The 19,291-nt window shown below is 42.5% G+C and overlaps 1 protein-coding gene across 3 annotated transcripts in view; it reads right to left on the bottom strand.

Annotated features, from left to right (window-relative positions):
* USP6NL (USP6 N-terminal like) overlaps positions 1-19,291 on the bottom strand; it is a 163,806-nt gene that overhangs the window by 25,197 nt on the left and 119,318 nt on the right. For all 3 annotated transcript variants that reach the window (XM_033957921.1, XM_033957922.1, XM_033957919.1), the window contains exons 7-9: positions 14,358-14,467; positions 11,005-11,053; positions 5,959-6,079 (exon numbers count right to left, since the gene is read on the bottom strand). In XM_033957921.1, the coding sequence (XP_033813812.1) occupies positions 5,959-6,079; positions 11,005-11,053; positions 14,358-14,467 (280 nt within the window). The remainder of the gene's footprint in view (positions 1-5,958; positions 6,080-11,004; positions 11,054-14,357; positions 14,468-19,291) is intronic.

Here is a 19,291-nt window from a genome sequence, read left to right as displayed (position 1 = left end):
GTGGTAACAGCATTAGCGTTAGCTGGGTTTAAATAAAAAAAAATGTTTTACTAAGTTCCTATTAGAAAGGTCTATGGTCTGCTATTGAGACTGACATGAGGGAAGCCACTGTTTGGCCTGGGTGTTGCTAGCATGCTAGCGACTCTTTGGGGTTCTGTTTGGTACTTGTGATCTAGATTGGCCACTGTATGGAAACAGGATACTGGGCTAGATGGACCATTGGAATCTGACCCAGTATAGCTATTCTTATGTGGAGCCAATTATACGACAGTCAAGCCATTGTGACATCACTGCTGAAGACATTTGGTGGAATGTAGGCATTATGAACATCACAACCTCAACTCTGGAATGCTGCTACTCTTTGGTTTCTGTCTGGGACTTAGGACCATGGGTTGGCCACTGTTGTGAAACCAGGCTACTGGGCTTGATGGACCTTCAGTATGTTCTTATCTGAGCTAAGTACAGGACAGTCGAGCCATTGTGACTCATCACTTGCTGAGGTTGGTTCTTAGGCATTGGTGGAATGAGGCATTATGACATCACAATCTCAACTCTGGAATGTTGCTACTCTTTAGGTTTCTGTCTGGGACTAGGACCTGGGTTGGCCACTGTTGGAAACAGGATACTGGGCTTGAAAAGAAAAAAAAAAAAATAAATTTAAATTGAATCGGTTTGGGCAGACTGGATGGACCATTCGGGTCTTTATACTGCCGTCATCTACAATATGTTACTATGTTATTGATGGACTATTGGTTAAGGCAGCACCAACACTGGCAGAAGACCCCCAATCCTCTGAGAAAAAAGCAAAGTACCAAACTAAGAGTTAGGCCAGGGTCAGAATACGTAGGAAAATGAAGTCCATCCGAGGGGAATGTGAAAGAATATCTGAGTGCTATCCACAGACAGAATTGCCTAAGGAGAAACCAACAACAAGAGCTTTTCTGCCACACTGATAAAAAACGATCACATGATGGTCTTGGAGCCCCTTCTTTGAAGAAAAGGCTACAATGTGGTCCAAAACATTCTTCTGCACTGTTCCTCAGGCTCTTACGAAGGAACTAGTTCTGACCAATCCCAAACAATTTCTGGGACAATAAGTGAATCATCTGATTACCATTAGTGAAGAGATCAAAATGCTGAGGGTAATGATCTTTTAAGTCTCAAATAACTAAAGTAGTAAAGGCTGCATACTTCGCAATCAGAAAGTTGCTCCAACTGAAAAAGATCTTATCTGGTTGGGATTTCAGACAAGTCTTACAGACACTAGTGCTCTCAAAGCTTGATTACTGTAATGGCATTTACCTGGGTCTTCCATCCACCTGCTTTAAAAGCATTACAGATTACACAATATTCCGCGGGAGCAGCACGGTATGAACATATTGACACCAATTTAAAGAAATTACATTGGTTGCCAATCTAACATAGGGTACAGTTTAAGATTTTGAAAATAATCCATCTAGGGATATAATGACACCTAATAAAGAGTTTTGAGATCAGAAAATAGGATGTTGTTAAATGCAAGAATAAGAGACAAAAATTAAGTATGCCTCCACTAGAAAGTCTATGGTTTTCAATTGTGGGTCCCAGCAGTGTCTACGGTGAGCTGTCAAGGCTCAAGGTTAGCAAGGCAATTGGGGCCGGACAACCTGTAACCCCAGGGTGCTTAGGGAGCTGAGTGATGTCTTGGCGGAAGCCACTGTCCGCGCTCTTCAACCTCTCCCTTAGTACAGGCAGCGTCCCGTTGGACTGGAGGACGGCTAACGTCATTCCACTCCACAAGAAAGGCTCAAAGATGGAGACAGCAAACTACAGACCAGTGAGTCTAACATCGATAGTGAGCAAACTAATGGAAACTCTAATCAAACGCCAATTAGATAAGATCCTGGATGAGGAGAATCTACGGGATCCCCGACAACATGGATTTACTAAGGGGAGATCCTGCCAATCCAACCTGATCAGCTTCTTTGACTGGGTGACGGGGAAGCTGGATATTGGGTGAGTCCCTGGACATCGTGTACCTGACTTTAGCAAAGCATTCGATAGCGTACCACACCGCAGGTTACTAGAGCAAGATGAGTTCTATAGGATTAGGTGACACATTGACGAAATGGGTTGGGAGCTGGCTTGGAGGCAGGCTCCAAAGGGTGGTGGTGAACGGCACCCCCTCCGAAATGACAGAGGTGATTAGTGGAGTACCACAGGGCTCAGTCCTGGGCCCAATCCTATTCAACCATCTTTATAAGAGACTTGGCAGAAGGGCACTTCGAGGTAAAATAACATTATTCGCCGATGATGCCAAACTGATAATGTAGTGGGCAAATGCAACAACAGACGAAGATTCAATGCCCGACAACATGATGCACGACCTACTCCTACTGGAGCGATGGTCTAGGACATGGCAACTCAACTTCAATGCCAAAAAATGCAAAGTTATGCACCTGGGCAACCAGAAATCCGTGCAAGTCTTATACCCTTAATGGCGAGATTCCTAGCAAAAACGGTATCAGAAACGAGACTTGGGGGTAATCGTCAGTGAGGACATGAAGTCTGCCAATCAAGTGGAGGCAGGCTTCGTCCAAGGCAAGACAAATCATGGCTGCATACGAAGGGGTTTTCGTCAGTCGTAAGGCGGAAGTCATTATTCCATTGTATAGATCCATGGTGAGGCCCCCACCTGGAATACTGTGTGCAATTCTGGAGGCACGCATTATCGCAAGGATGTGCTGAGACTGGAGTCGGTGCAAAGAATGGCCACCCGGATGGTCTCGGGACTCAAGGATCTTCCGTACGAAAAACGGCTTGACAAATTACAGCTATACTCGCTCGAGGAGCGCAGAGAGAGGGGAGACATGATTCGAGACGTTCAAGTATACTTACGGGTCGAATCGAGGCGGAGGAAGGAGTATCATCTTTTTCAAGGGTCCCACAACAACAAGAGGGCATCCGTTGAAAATCAGGGGAGGGAAACTACGAGGTGACACCAGGAAATTCTTTTTCACTGAAAGAGTGGTTGATCGTAGGAATAGTCTTCCACTACAGGTGATTGAGGCCAGCAGCGTGCCTGATTTTAAGGCCAAATGGGATCGGCACATGGGATCTAATTCACGAGGGCAAAGGTAGGGGAGGGACATTAGGGTGGGCAGACTGGATGGGCCTTGGGCCCTTATCTGACGTCTATTTCATATGTTCTATGTGGGTCCGGTGCTTTGGAATGGTCCTGTCTGGAGCATACGTTTTAGTAACAATTACTGCCATTTGAAAATTTTTCGTCTATTTGAGAATGACTACAATTTTTTGTTAAACAATGTAAACAAAACTGATTGATGTTTATAATGTATTGGAAAATGTACGGTAAAATTTGACCTCTACTGTGTATGTTTTACTGAAGCCACATTAGGAAATAAGCGGATAATAAGGTCATTTAAATAAAATAAACATAAGTCATGAATAAAGAAATATGGCAGAAAGACTATCCTGTATCAGACTGAATGTTTTGTTCTAATTTGTATTTTATTCTCTGACTGTATGTTTCTTTGCTGTAAACCGCTTTGAACTTCTGGTATAGCGGTATATAAGAAATAAAATTATTATTATTATTATAAGGCGAGAAGATTAAAGGACCACCAATATTGGCAGGAAGGCCCCAAAGCAATGAGAACAAAGTCTTTGTATTTGTAATCAGTGCATGAGTTCAAGATCAACTTTGTTTATTAATCCAATGATTTAGTCATTGGCATTCTAAGTGGCATCAGTATCCAAGGTGTCCTGCAGTACTGCGTACATAAAATCTGTTAATTTAAGAAATGTTATCCTGGAGGTAATTGGGGGCTAAGAGATTCAGCAATCATTTCCCTCTGGAAGATCATCAGGGCACCATATAAAAAGCAGGATGAAGGCCCAAGGATCCAAGAAAGGTGCAAAGCAGCCAGAAGAATACAATTGTCATCTACAAGCAGGAAAGTGAGCTGATCACTCAGACCATCTGCAATCAATGTAAGAAGAGGCAGAGACAAGGCATGTACATGTCTTCCAAGCACAGGCTTAAACATAGCTACAACCATTGTCTTGTGTCCACGACTCCTTTTTATCCACTTTTTAACTTCTTCAACAGCATAACAGGAATATCAAAGTATGTAGCTTGTGTTAGGAATGTCTATTCATTAAAAATAAGATAAGAAATGTCAAAAAACATATCCTGTCATTTCATGTTTTTTGGCAAATAGTGCCAGAAAAGCATGCACTGCTAGCAACACTGCTAACTAGGGAAAATGAACCTTGCCAAACACGGGCAACGACAAGAAACATCCTTAGCTTGTACAGGTAAACAATGAATTGTGTCTGCCTCTTTTTGAGTCCTGGAAGCAGGATCTCTAGAGCTGCAAACTACAGTGCCGTGATGAGAAAGCTTAACAAGCCTGTCTGTTGTATTTCTATGGGTGGCACAACATTCTAATGGTAATCTAGAATTTTCTACACCAAAACTGGGGTAGAGCATAAAACTGTCCAAGCCACTAATGTTACTTGGGGGATAAAACACCCTGGTAGAAACAAGACAGTTGCAACACTGCTGTTCGTAATGGAAAGGAGCAGACAGAATGGGAGCAGTTCAGTCAGCAGGGCCTAGAGTCTCGGAACAATACACATGCATTCAGTCCTCCTAGCTGCACAGAACTGAGGTGTGTCTTTAGGCTGCCACTATGTTGGTTCTTGCAACTTTATATACCAGCGATCTAGGCAACGTAGAATAAAAAGATTATGAAACTGCTTTAAGCAGAAAAAAGGGGAAAGGCAAGATATGTCCGGCCATCAACTAAAACTTTTAATCAATTCCATGGATGTTGAAAAATGCCACCGCAAGCAACACGAGTGACTATTTAAATACTATTATTACTAATCATTTATATAGTGCTGCCAGACGCACGCAGCGCTGTACATTACATTAACCATAAAGAGACAATCCCTGCTCGATGGAGCTATTTATATACCAAAAGCTACTCGGAAGTCAAGTGTCTTCAGGGCTATCATTCTTGTTTAAAAGAAGGTTCCATAAGTGACCAATGTGAACTCATGATATCTAGTCACTGTGCGTGCTGGTTAGTGGACAGGCAAGGAAATGCCGGGTATTATCAGACTTTGTAGCTATGGCCTTGATGGGTTCTGCAGGGTACCGATCATGTTCTCTGCTGCTTAGAACTGTAGCTATGGCCTTTGTCAACAAACTCAACTAGCAAAGAAATGTATATCCAAAAAATCACTGTCAATTTTTGTGGACCATCAGAGGTGAAAGTTACACTGAGAACACAGGTTCACCATAGCTCATCATTAATCCAAAGTTTTCTTTCATATTATTAATCTTCCTGGAAAAAGCACTTTATTAATAATTCAACACTTAAGTTTAATCATATATAGTTTTTGGAGTGAAGAAATTTAACACTTATCCGAGTTTGCGTCAAGGCATTTCCCCCCTCATATGTCAGTCTTTCACAAGTTCATTCCAACAAAGACAGTGCCATAGAGGAGATTTAAATATCTCTGTGGTGTAAATGCCCATGAGGTGGACTTCTTTTAACTGAAAGCAATTCTAGAATGAGGGATAAGGGATGTCAATGAGAAGGAAAGGGGACAGGCTTGGGAGTAATCTAAAGAAAAGAGTGGTAATGCATGAGACAATCTTCTAGTGGAAGTGATGATAGTATCTGAATTCCAAAAAGAACAGAAGAAGGGATTGCAGAGCAGATGAGAGAGGCTGTATGATCTTTATTTGTTATCATTATACAATCTGGCCAAGCCCATCTGATCCCCCGGTAATACTGATGGGAGCATCTCAAACAAATCCTGTCCTACTTTACAGTAGATTGCAGAGGAGCCAGGAAACAGCATATAAAAAATACAAGATGGAAAAAATACCACAAAATTGTTATTTAAAGAACAGACCTTTTTTCCCTGATATTACCTTACCGTGCATAGCATGCTTAGGACCTGAAAACAGTTTCACCAGGGCCCAAAAGGCATCTTCTTCATTCATATACATGAGGAGTAAGGCAGTGATCTGGCTCATTCCCTGACAGTATCCGACCTCCTGATCAAAAGAAAAGTCAGAGCAAAAGGGTTGAGGAACAGGCACATTTGTTTGGAAGGGAAAGCATAAAGGGCAATTCTGCAACTTATTCCCTTGGGTTAACACTTGACTTGCTGTGCATCAAGATGCCCCACCAGGTCAACGGCAATCACCATACATGGGCACACTTAAGTTATGCCTGGAATTGGAACTTACCCATGTGGCTACCGCATTCGACCCCTTACAATGACACACTAAGGGGATAGGGATCGAGCCTTTTGAAACTTTTACAACCACACTCAAAGCATTTTCCCTGTCTGTACTGGTGGGCTCACAATCTATCTAACGTACCTGGGGCTCTAACCACTAGACCACACTCTCCTGCACTACATGCAATAACACTCTTAAGTGTCCATTTTCTCAGCACCCACCAAGTCCACCTTTTGCATAAAATGAGCTACATTTTGAATGAACAAAGGATATGTTATCTACCAGTATAATTGCTGGGATGAAAAGTGTATGCCATTGATAGGCTGGTATCGTAATGCATTCTGCTTCATTTTTGCAATCAAGTTCCTTAGATTCAACTTGATGTATTTGATCTGTTCTATGTATTACTTCTTTCCCTAGCAATTTTCTGGGATACAATCGTAATAGTCCCTGCTAATAACTATATTTAACAATACGTACAAAATCCACATATATTTACTTCTTTCCCTGCCATGCCGGTATTTTCTGCATTATATTGTAAATGCTTTCTGTCTTTATCTGTATTTTATCTGTATCCCATGTACCGTATTTTCACGTAGATAACGCGCACCCGTGTAAAACGCGCACACGGGTATAGTGCGCGGGAAACACAAATTTATGTTAAAAAAAATTAATATAGCGCGCACATGCGTATACCGCGCATGCTAAAACCTCCTCCCGCCTACTCCGAACCAGCATCCTCCCCCCCGCTCGCGTCACCCCCCATCCCCCGCGATCCTACATCCCCCCAGCACCAAACATCTCTTACCCGATTGGGCACCGGCACCAATGCACAGGACGTGCCAGTGCCCAAAGATCCTCCCTCGTTGGTTTGGGCTGGGCGGTGCGGTGCAGGAGAGATCCTCCTTCTTCCTGCGCCGGGCTGGACTAGGGTTTGAGCATTTGCGCATGCTCAAAGCCTTCTGGTCTCGCTCTCTCCGAGATAGAGAGCGAGACCAGAAGGCTTTGAGCATGCGCAAATGCTCAAAGCCTAGTCCAGCCCGGCGCAGGAAGAAGGAGGATCTCTCCTGCACCGCACCGCCCAGCCCAGCCCAGCCAAACCAACGAGGGAGGATCTTCGGGCACTGGCACTGGTGTCGGGTAAGAGATGTTTGGTGCTGGGGGGATGTAGGATCACGGGGGAGGGGGGGGGTGACGCGAGCGGGGGGGGGAGGATGCCGGTTCGCAGGGGGGATGCCGATCGGATTGAAAAAAAAAAGTTGTAAAACGCGCAAGGTTATGCACGGTTTGTAAAATCGTGTATAACGCGCGTGTTATATGTGTGAAAATACGGTATTAGCTCACCTTGTTGTGAACCGCCTAGAACTTTTTCAGTATGGCAGTATATAAGAATAAAATTATTATTATTCACTTGTGGCCAAGTTAAAATAAGATTTGTTTCCAAAATCAGCTATGTTCATGCACATTTCAAAAAAAGTTATGCAATAAAACCATCATAGAATGAAATGCGTAGGTTTCTCTGAAATTCAACATTGTTTTATATAATATATCATGCAAGATTTTAAACACTTATAATTATCATGTTTTAGCTTTATTTATTTTTAAAATTTATTTATTGCCTAAAACCTAAGCGAGTTATAATGAAACATATATAAAAATCACCACATTTATTTCACCTCTTGAAAAATATTTGTTTACATGAAAATTTGATTTTTTACCGATGCAACTAAAATGGACTTAGCAGGTTTTGGAAATAAGCCCTTGGATTATAGAACTGCCCTGATTGTCTCTCAATTATAAGATTTTTTCCATAGACAGTAGGATAGAAGAGTGCTCCCAGAGCCCAGAACGAAATGTAAAGTTAGGAGCATGCACAGCAGTCTCCCTGGTACCTCAGTTAGTTCCACAGCTTAACTTGTCAAGTAACTCTTGGGGAGACAGAAGGAACTGTGTGGACCTGATCAATCCTGATACAGATGAGGAATTATGCTTTTTCCATCAAGAAGCGGGATTGAGTGACTCCCAAGGTTGGGCTTTTCAATCTGTTAAACTGTCCATTTTTCAAATCAAGTTGACCATGAAAACAGGAGAAAAGGGGGGAGGGGAGTTACACATAGCCCCGAAGGAGTACCCAACCCTACCCTCCAACATCACTTGGCCAATAAAAGTTGCTGAAAATGGGCATTGGTGGTGTTGCTACTACACTTCATCTCTGCTAGGGCATTTTATGTTTACTTTTAACCTGACCTATCTCCACTGTCACAGCAGGACCTGACAGCTACTGGCAAAAGGAGATGTGCCTGAAACCCAGCTAGTACGCACACGAGAGTGCCGGGCTGAAGTGAAGAGCCTGAGGACTGCATTGGATCTGTGCTAAAGAGATGGCGCAGAATTGACGTGCAGTCAATCTACAAAAGGTACACTGGGACAAAGTACTGACATAGGTCAGAACTGGTCTGTAGTGTCCAAAAACTGGCTGTGCAGATCTGCTCTACAGAAAACACTTAGAAAAAGAAAATCAAATGCATCCTTTGCACCGAACACCTTTATCTCAGACTCTTGGCAAATATTTTGATGACGACCTCCAAGGAGCTGTGACACTTGAGATAAGTCCGTATTGCTCCTTTGTGACTTTACTCTTAAAGCCACATAGGGAGACAGCTGAAACGTCACTTGAACAAGGCATGTTGGGGTGGGCAAAGAAGCCTTCCTCTCCTCCTGCTGAGCCAGAGCAGCTGTTCTGTGCCTCATATTGGGCTTAACACCAAGTGGTGATTAGAGAATGACACGGTGACAGAATTCATCACCGTTTCCATCCCGTGTCATTCTTTAGTGTCTATCTCAACCGCAGTCTTCTGGGCTCACAGAGAGAAAACCAGTGCTGACAGTCAACATTAACTATGGTCAGAGCTAAGGAAAATTAAACATTTCATGTGAATATCAATGTTCTCGGTCTTCTACCAGACTGCAAACAAGGGCAAGGACCAAACGTACCTAGAACTTTCCATTAAGTTCTGAGCTCAAGGAGAACTCATTTGTCCCAGTGACATGCAGTGGTGTTGCCCACTTGTGTGCCTCGCTCAGTCCTGCTCGTCGATTTAATCCTTCTCATGAATAACTTGGCAAAACAGAACTGGAATGACTGAAATCCAGTCAGAGATAAGGAAACAATTTGGCTGTTTTAGACCAACATATATACAGTGTGCTCTAAAAGGATTTTCACTTGGTTTCATATAATATTACTACTATTTCTACAGTGCTACCAGAAGTACAGAGCCACGAAGGAGACAGTCCCTGCTCAAAAGAGCTTACAATCTAAACAGGATGCCAAGATGAGGGATACGGTTAGGAGGGAAGGTTAATCTGCTGTCTAGGATGGTGAGCAGTGGGGAGTAGGGTTATGTTGTCTCTTTTTCACTTTGGAATAAGATTGCATTAGAAAATACTGTATATTGCTTAAAGAGAATCTTCTGGTCCAGCAATAAGAATTGCTATTTGCCCTCCTTCTTTGGTACAATTCATTCTGAACAGAACTTTAGATCTCAAAGATTTAATGAGGTGTGTCTATTAGTTCTCCTTTTCTCTATACAGTCAAACCTCAGTTTGCGAGTGTTTTGCAAGACAAGCAAAACATTCCAGCAAACTTTAACTCGCAAGACGAGCACCGTCCTGATATACGAACGCGTACGTACACATCACGTGTAAGCACGCATGTCAATGACATGCTCATCGACATTGTGCGTGTTAATACGTAACGCGTGCATACATGATCATTTATCGGGACAGCGCTCGTCTTAAATACTGTATAGCAGCCCACTCTTCAAACACCTGGACCAGTTATGTGGGCTCGGGGTGCTGTTTTGGAAAGGGAGGCAGATGCATCAGGAGGGCAGTAACATGCAGCGTTGCTTGCAGCTCTACAGGGATCCTGAGGGTTGCCAGCGCCTGGCCACCTACAAACTTCTGAAGGAAGTCACCCTGCTGAAGGAGTTGTGGCACCCAGGCATCATCCAGGCAGGAACCCACCCCTGGGCTACCCCTCGCCACTTCCAGTTCCTTATAGCAAACCTTTTGGGTTGTGGAACGAATCGTCTGAGTTTCCATTATTGCCTATGGGGAAATTTGCTTTGATAAACAAGTGCTTTGGATTACGAGCATGCTTCTGGAACTAATTATGCTTGTAAACCAAGGTATATCACTGTATTTCATATTTATCAAATGTTAGGAAACTGATTCCCCCCAAAAAATATGAGTTAGAAAAGAAAATCTCAAACCTTTCAAAATTTGAAATTACTTATATATAGTATAGAAACATAGAACATGACGGCAGAAAAGGGCTATAGCCCATCAAGTCTGCCCATTCCAATTATCCGCCCCCCCCCAGCGTTCACTCTCCTAGAGATCCCACGTAAATATCTCATTTCTTCTTAAAATCCGTCATAGAAACATGGACATAGAGATAACACGGAAAACTATCTCCATTTCCATGTATTAAGACAACAGTTTTTTGTATTGGGCCCAGATAGAAACTCAATACACTTTCATGTTTCTGAAGCAAGCACATTAATACTGTGAATTAAAATTACTGACAAGAAATCTTAACCTTGAGCCCACTCTGCTTTTGGTAGGGTGGGTTTTTTGGAAGCAGGAGAGAAACAAACAGTAAAAATAGTTATTACACCCTAAGCTGATTCAAATTTAGTTTTATAGGCCACAACATAAAGGGAAGAACTTACTGTGTTATAAAGAGAATATGCAGCTAAGACATGGAATAAAGCCTGCTGCCTGGAAAAGACAAGAAAAACAGCCTTAACCATAAGAAAATTCCACATCCTTTAAAGCAGAAAACCAACTTCCTCTACTTTCAGAGAACTAGCAATGGGTAAGGCAACATTTCCACAAACACTTCCTATGTTTGACTTGGTCCCATCCCAGCCCTGTTCCACCTCCAGCTCTGGCCTCTACAAACCTCCCCGAGCTCAGGACCGCCTCTTTGCAGACCTCAACACAATGACATCATGTGCATGCATATGACATCATCACGGTAACGTCTGTGCATGTGCAGACATCCTCCAGGTCAGGGACTTCCAAGCCCAGATAAACTGTCAGGTTTTGGAAATCCCTCCGGACACCCAGACAGTCCTCTAAAGAGAGGGCATGTCTGGGTTTTTCAGGACATCTGGTAACCCTACATGAAGACGAAGAAATTGTTTCAATGAAAAATCAAGAGATACAAAGGCACCAGCAAGATGCCGAGATGCTACAAATACCATGTCCACCAAAGACAAATTTCATTCTTCCGTTCAAAAGATACGTAATGTTTACAGGGAAGCGAGGAGGGAAAAAGAACAAACAGCATAAAAAGGAAAATTAACAAGAAATATCTAGTCACTCTTAATGTTTTCTAAGAATATAAAATGTACATGAAGCCCAGCATCCTGTCTCCACAGAAGCTAATGCACATCACAGGGACATTCATGCTAATTATTGGAAAAGCTGGTATACGCACAATTTGATCAGCATTCGCAGAATCATCATATTCTTCATGATCATCAGTACGCTTTCAGGAGACATCATAGCACTGAGATGTTGTTGGTGTCTATGCTTGATGAATTGACGTGTGTGGATTAGATGACGGTAAACAGTTTTCGGTGGCATTCTTAGATATTTCAGCGGCGTTCAACACTGTAGATGACACCATACTGTTAACCAGGTTGAGGGGTTGTTGTGGGACTGTATTCTCATGGTTTGAATCTTTTCTGAGTGGGCGAATGCAAGAAGTCTTAGTGGGAGGAAGTCTGTCATGTTGCAGAGAAGTTAGAACGGGGGTTCCGCAAGGGTCTTCCTTGTCCACTGCTTTGTTTAATCGGTATTTGGTGACTCTCTGCTTTACACCAACGATATTCACTTTTTTCCCCAGTAGAGAGAGATTTCAGTGAGGCAGTTTTGCAAATGCAGTCGGTTGTAGCTGCAATTAAGATGTGGATGGACTGCAGCAGGCTTAAGTCAAGCATCCAGAAAACAAGGGAGGTCGTTTGGCCCAGATGTGCCAGTTTCTCTTGATTTGCTGGGTGAGACTGTACTGGTAGTGCAGGAGGTGAAATACTTGGGTGTTCTTGTTGACTCAGGGCTTAACATTCAAGGGGCAGCTACAGGCAGTAGTACGGAAAGTGTTTTTTCAACTTCGTCTGGGGAATGAACTTAGGCCTATCTGTCAGTTTATCTGTTTAAATTAGTTCTGCAAGCGACAGTTTTTGCGGTTGACTACAGTAATTTGGTACTCCTGGGTGTGTCGATGTCAGCGTTATGTGCCCTCCAGGTAGCCCAAAATTCGATGGTCAGAATGTTGTTTAGGCTGGGAAGACGCGAGTACATGAGCTTGTATTGGTTGGGGTTGATGGATAGGATTCACTTTAAGCTAATTCTAAACGTCTATATGTGTTTGCACAATTTGGCACCCAAACATCTCATTGAGAACATTCTGCCACGGGTTCCGCCACGTCCCCTTCGATCGGCAGAACAATTGGAGTTACAAATTCCATCAGTCAGGCAGCTGAAACTGACAGTGTCTAATATATTCCATTGTATAGGGCCTAACTTTAAAAAGCTGTTGAAGAGGCATCTTTTCTGCCAGATGAAAGATAAGGTTTAGGACTGCGTTAATAATAAGGTGCAGATCGCCTCTGTTATTTTATGGTTTGTACTTCTTGTATAATGGGAGTTTGCATGGGGATTTTGTATTATGGGGGCATGTATTGTCGATGGCAGATGTAAGGTTGGATATAATGTTATAGCTTTGTACGTACGTTTGTAACCCGCCCTGGGTAAGGCCAGGATAGGATATAAATGAATAAACAAACAAAAAAATATGGCACAGGGCCACAGTGAATATTGCAGAACATTTTATTCTCAAAATTCACTGTGGCCCTTTGCCATTTTTTTTTTTTCTGCCCATGTTTGTTTGATGAAAACTCTGCACTAGGGAAGTATAAGACTTATTTTAGGCAGGTTTTTGGTGACCCCTGGGATATCAAAGGAGGAAGACATAAGTGTGTCTATGGATTGCTATCTTCAAGTAGAGATAGATATTATTGTGTGATTGTGTCCCGAGTGAATGCAGTTCTTTTAATACTAATTTATTTATTGTAAATCGCCTTGTACTGGACAGGTTTAGCGGTGTATCAAGTTTTAGTACAACAAATAGCTTTAAGAAAGTATCCCATATCAATCTGGCACTGGAAAAACTCCAGCTGCTGGGAAGTGGGAGCAGAAAGGGGGAAGCAGCAACAATGACCTTGTCTGGCCAGGCAGAGCTGTGGCATATCAGGGCCTGCCTCATCCCCGCCTGTCCTGTACCAGCCAGTGCCAGCCTCCATCAAACAGTCCTTAAGGAGCTCCCAGATCTGATTCCTGCTGTCATTAGGGAACAAAAGCTCTTCAGGGGTAACTCGACAAGGAAGGCATATAGATGAACTTTATAAATCAGACAAGGTACATATAGGTAAGATATACTTATATTTAACTCATGTATTGAAACACCTTTACTGAAGCCTATGCAAACCGCTCTGAATTGGCTCCCCAGTCATCAGGAGCGGTACAGAAGCATCCAATAAACAAACATAACTGTGTGCTTACAAACAAACACCCATTTATAGCGTTACTCTCTGTGACCACCTCTAAATATTAGCTCTGTTTGAAAGAATGGGCCAAAACTCCTCAAGTGAGATGACATTATTGCTGCTTCAAGAGGTGACACTAGTTACTGAATGAAGAGTTCACATCCTTTTTTGCACGAAACTTCTACAGTAGTTGAATCATTTTGTTCCTTTTCTATGAGTTCTTTTTTCAGCAGGATACAGACTAGGACCTAATAATGTTCCAAGTATAAATTGTGCTAAAATACAGGCCATCCTAGGAGGTTCCCTTGTTTTTTCTCAGTGCTGTAACTGTCTTTCAAGATGGCTGCACCGGCGTACATCTAATCTGTACTAGAACCAGGAAGTGTACTTTGAAATACTGACGGGCCGAGCTGCATTCTGCATTGCTGAGCGATGAACCATTTCAAAAGTTTTTATACATATTTACTTACTTAACTCCATATCTGTCCCTGAACATGATGTGGTCCCTAAATGTACGATTGACATCAAGATCAATCTGTCTGATATCTGGCGACAACCCTCTTGCTCGATGCTTTAGCTTCTGTAAAATGAAAAATAAATCAGACACATTAAGTAAAAGCAATATGCTTCTAGATGATCTGATGACACACTTAAATTGATTTTCAAATGAAGACGAATGGAATAATGACTTTAACCTTCTCAGCAAGAAGGCAATTCACTCAACCATACAGAAGCTAAGAGGCTGAAGGCAGCTTTCCAAGCTCCTGTTCAATACATGCTATTTAGCAAGTTATTCTGTCAAGGAAACTTCTTGAAATCTTAATTGGCATTGGACAGACTAATTTTGTAACAACCTGCCTAACAAGTGTGGTTAATATGCCTAGAAATTACACAAAGTTCCCACTGAAGCATACAAAATCTGCATACTTTTAGAAATTGTATTGGACTGTATCGCAAGGTTTAATTTTGGCCAGAACATTATTTTTGTTGAGCCTCAAAGTTAGAGGTTCAAATATAGCCTTACCTCCCAAGAAGACAGAGCAGAGTGCTGTCACCCATATTCTAGTCCAGGGGTCAGCAACCTTTTTAAAAGCAAAGAGCCAATTTATCCCAAGAGTTACAAAGAATCACAATGGGTAGAGAAGGGAGTTTGAGATATTCCAGGTCTCTCACTCTCTCTTCCCTCCCCAAGGTCTAGTTTCGCTCCCCTCCCTTCCCTTCCTCTCTTCCCTCCCTCTAATCCATAGCCAAGGTTGTCTCCCCTCTCCAGGTCCCGACCCTCTAATCTCCCTCCCAACCCCACGATTCCCCCCCACCCAGGCCTACCAAGGTATCAGGTGGTCTAGTGAGGGTCTTCATGGCAGGAGCACAGCCCTCTAGTGACTGCCTCCAAGCGACTGCCTTCTAAAATGGCTGCTCGCTGCATTTCCTGTAGTACCTCGAGCTGCCGCAGTAGCCATTTTAGAAGGCAGGAGCACAAGGGTTGCGCTCCTGCCACGAAGACCCCCCCATTGGACCACCACGTACCTCGGTAGGCCCGGAGGGTGGGGGATGAATTGTGGGGTTGGGAGGGAGATTAAAGGATCGGGTTTGGAGAGCCACAGCCACATGGCAGAAAAGCAGCATGTGGCTCACGAGTCACAGGTTGCCAACCCCTATTCTAGTCCCTGCAGCTCTGCTCCTGACTCTGACAGCAAAGGACATAGTTCATGCACATGGCAACATCAAGGGCTGCCCACCAAAACAAACGATGGAAAATGGCCACATTGTGGTACCTCACCCTGGAACACCTAGCAGAACACAGCAGTTCCTGAACAGCCCAAATTCTAGGAACAGTGAGCTGTAGGCCACTTGGCTAAAAACCAGCAGTCTTACCCCTGGGACATTTTCATCTCCCCCCTTCCTCCAACACTTGCTACAGATAGAAAAGAAGGAAGGTAACGAGGAAGAAAAGGCAGAGAGGGTGATAAGGAATTGCTGAAGAGTAAGGCTGGTCTCTTCTCTTTATTATAGATGAAAGGAGGATAGAAAGATTAAGACTGGGAGACAGGAAGAAAAGAAAATAAGACAACTGTGTTGTGGGGAGGGGAAGAGGCTAGAGGTTTCTGGGTGGGTTGCAACATGAAAATGGGTGGGAACAAGTGGTACAGAATGCAAAATTTGGGGTGAACTGCAAAATTCAGCCCCAACCACCACAGCAGCTCCCTCCATGTCATCACTTTTCTCACCTGACACACAGGCTCCTATTTCCACATTCTCACCCACCCAAATGGCAGCCTGACTCCTCCCACACCAGTTCTGAGCTGGTAGTAGGTTTTCAATGTTAAGAGCAGGGATCGTTTTGTGCACTATGAGGCGTAGCAAATGACCTCATTCAAATGCATTTGACTATATTTAAATACAATTTGTAGCCGTCTTTGGTGTGCTTGTTTCCTGCACTAAAGCCCTCTGACCATTCTGCGAAGATCAACGCCAGAGCTAGTCCAGAACTAATGGGCTTGAACGTTACCATTACGTTCTGAGCAAGGTTCTGCATGCTGCTTTAGATCCTCTCATTTTTCAATTTGTATTTTTTATTTGTTCATTACTTTTTATTCTTTAATTGTTTTAGGGTGCTGAGTGAGGAGCTACTGAAGGGAAGAAATCTTCGTGGAGTTTCTTATCTGGAAAAGGTAAACTCAAGGTTAAATACGTAATTTCATTGCCCTGGAATTAGGGGGATTAGGATGAAGGTGAAAGGTGATAAATTCAGGAGTAACCCGAGGACATACTTCTTTATGAAAAGGATGGTAAATTTGTAGAACAGCCTCCCAGAGGAGATTGTGGAGACAAGACTATCTGAATTCAAGAAAGCATGAGACAAGCACAGGGGATCTGTAAGGGAGAGGAAGGCATTATAGAGCTTGCTAGTATAGGCAGACTGGATAGGTCATATGAGCATGGCCTTTATCTACCATCATGCTCTGTGTTTCTATCAAATTTAAGTCTATGAAATAACCTTGCACACCCAAGTCAATTTTAGCATTTACAGCTTCAAAATCACCCTGTCTTTTAAAGAGGCAGAACATTATTGCTTTAAATATGGAGAGACTTACGATTCATAGTGAAAATTACAATTTCCACTACAGAAAAGCAAGAGATGCCTTGAAATATTCCAAGGCTGCAATCAGGTTAGCAGTGCATGAAGCAAGCCACTAGATGGCACTCGAGTGCTGGTGAAGAGGGCAGAGAGGCAGCTATGAAATGCCTGGGTTTACAACCATAGAAAGCTGAAAACAAGGTTCATCAAATGGCCTTGTAGCAAATCTTTCTCTTACTCCTCCACAGATTTTATAGCATTCTACAAGGAACAAACCACAAAGGCAAAAGCACCATTTATACATTCTGCTTTCAGTTACATGGAAAAGTAACACATAAACATACTTAACACAGCACAACATATGAACAATTGAAACCCTTAGCACATATGAACAGTGCACGTTTTATCCACTAAAAAAATTCCCAATATAAACAGTGTAAACACCATAGTAGCTCTATTCTGGTTTTGGACGTCTAAAATCCAGCATTTAGAAATCTATATTACATGGATATCCAAAATCTGATTTTGTAAAGCTGGGATATGGATATCTAAAATCAGAGTATGTTCTTTCGGCAAGGGGGCGTACCTCATTGAACTAGGGATGGGTCAAAAGATGGATGTCCAACTCCAATTTCAGAATGAAAGGCATATCTGCGTTCAAAGAGATGGACACTGATAGCTAGACCTGATGCTTGGCACTTGCAGATTACAGCTCACTACTGGAGGGATTAATAGGAGACCCCCTTATTCCCCCAGTGGTTGCTGAATGACCAGCTTACATATACTCTACAGTATAGATTGTGTGTTAATTTTGTAGTGTACTGGATTGTATGCCCAGATAAGAAAGTTTATGCTGGATGAATCTCTAGCATGTTTACGTTCTAAGTTTTAGGCTTATTCAGAGATTTGCAATCCCACCCATCAAGTATATATCTAGGCGGTTTACAGTCTAATCCCGGGAGCAAGAAGAAAAAAAAGGAATAGACAAGGACTGCAAAGATGGGAGGAGGGAAGAACTACAATGGTAATAAGAAAAGAAGGGGAGGGGAAACTGTGCGGTCCAGTCTCGCATCCCAAAAATTCTGTATAAGAGGTAGGTTTTATGAGCACGGAAGGAAGCACCCCATAAGATTACAGTGGGCTTGAATTCAATGATCGGCATTGTTTTATTTGGGACTACATTCCATTTAAGGTACGTGGAGGAGATCAGAAGAAAATGCTTCAGAGCAATTTTAGATTTAAAATTTAAACACACTTGAGAACCAAATGATTCTTAACTCAGTGACTGGCATTCTTTTTTCTAAAAATATTTAAGTGTGATCTAGGAAACAGTTTTGGTCAATGGAAATGCAGATATTTATTGATCAGGTGGACCTAAGGAAATTAGAAAACTGGGCATCCAAGTGGCAGATGAAATTTAATGTGGACAAATGCAAAGTGATGCACATTGGGAAGAATAACCTGAATCACAGTAAACAGATCAGACACTTCAATGATGAGAGATTTGAAGATCTGTTAGTCGGGCCAGAGAAAATTGCCTGGAAAGCATTCAAGGATGTCGCTGAGAATTTTCTTAGCAATTCCAGAGCATCAAACTCTATTCAACTGGTTGACAAACTTCTTAGAGCATACAAAGCCATGAAATGCAAAATGTCACTGAAGATGCACTTTCTACATTCACACTTGGACTTCTTCCCCGCAAATCTTGGTGCAGTCAGCAACAAACATGGTGAAAAGTTTCACCAGGACATTAGCACTTTGAAAAAAAGATATCAGGGTAACTGGAATCCATCAATGCTGGCTGACTGCAACGAGATGCACTGGATACTGAGTACAAACGAAAATCAGCAGGGAAACACTTTTAGCCACGGCGATCTACCACAGCGTATCAAAACTATTGCGCATTAAAATATGTTATAGTTAAAGATACTAACGTATTTCTCAGAATTCATATGTAATACAGTCAGTGGGAAATTATATTTGTGCTTATTTTGACGGGGTCTATGATAATTACCAGTTTGTTTTAAAGTTAATTAGGATTTTATATACCGCCTATCAAGGTTATCTAAGCGGTTTTTACAATCAGGTACTCAAGCATTTTCCCTATCTGTCCCGGTGGGCTCACAATCTATCTAACGTACCTGGGGCTATGGAGGATTAAGTGACTTGCCCAGGGTCACAAGGAGCAGCGCGGGGTTTGAACCCACAACCCAAGGGTGCTGAGGCTGTAGATCCAACCACTGCACCACACACTCCTCCATTTAAGAAAGCAAAACTTTTGGAAAAATTTGTTGTTGAGATTAAGCATCAAATTTCTGCATCTCA

This window comes from Geotrypetes seraphini, chromosome 9 (genome assembly GCF_902459505.1).
Source record: "Geotrypetes seraphini chromosome 9, aGeoSer1.1, whole genome shotgun sequence".
NCBI lineage: Eukaryota > Metazoa > Chordata > Amphibia > Gymnophiona > Dermophiidae > Geotrypetes > Geotrypetes seraphini.
This window is presented reverse-complemented; position numbering and strand designations above follow the sequence as displayed.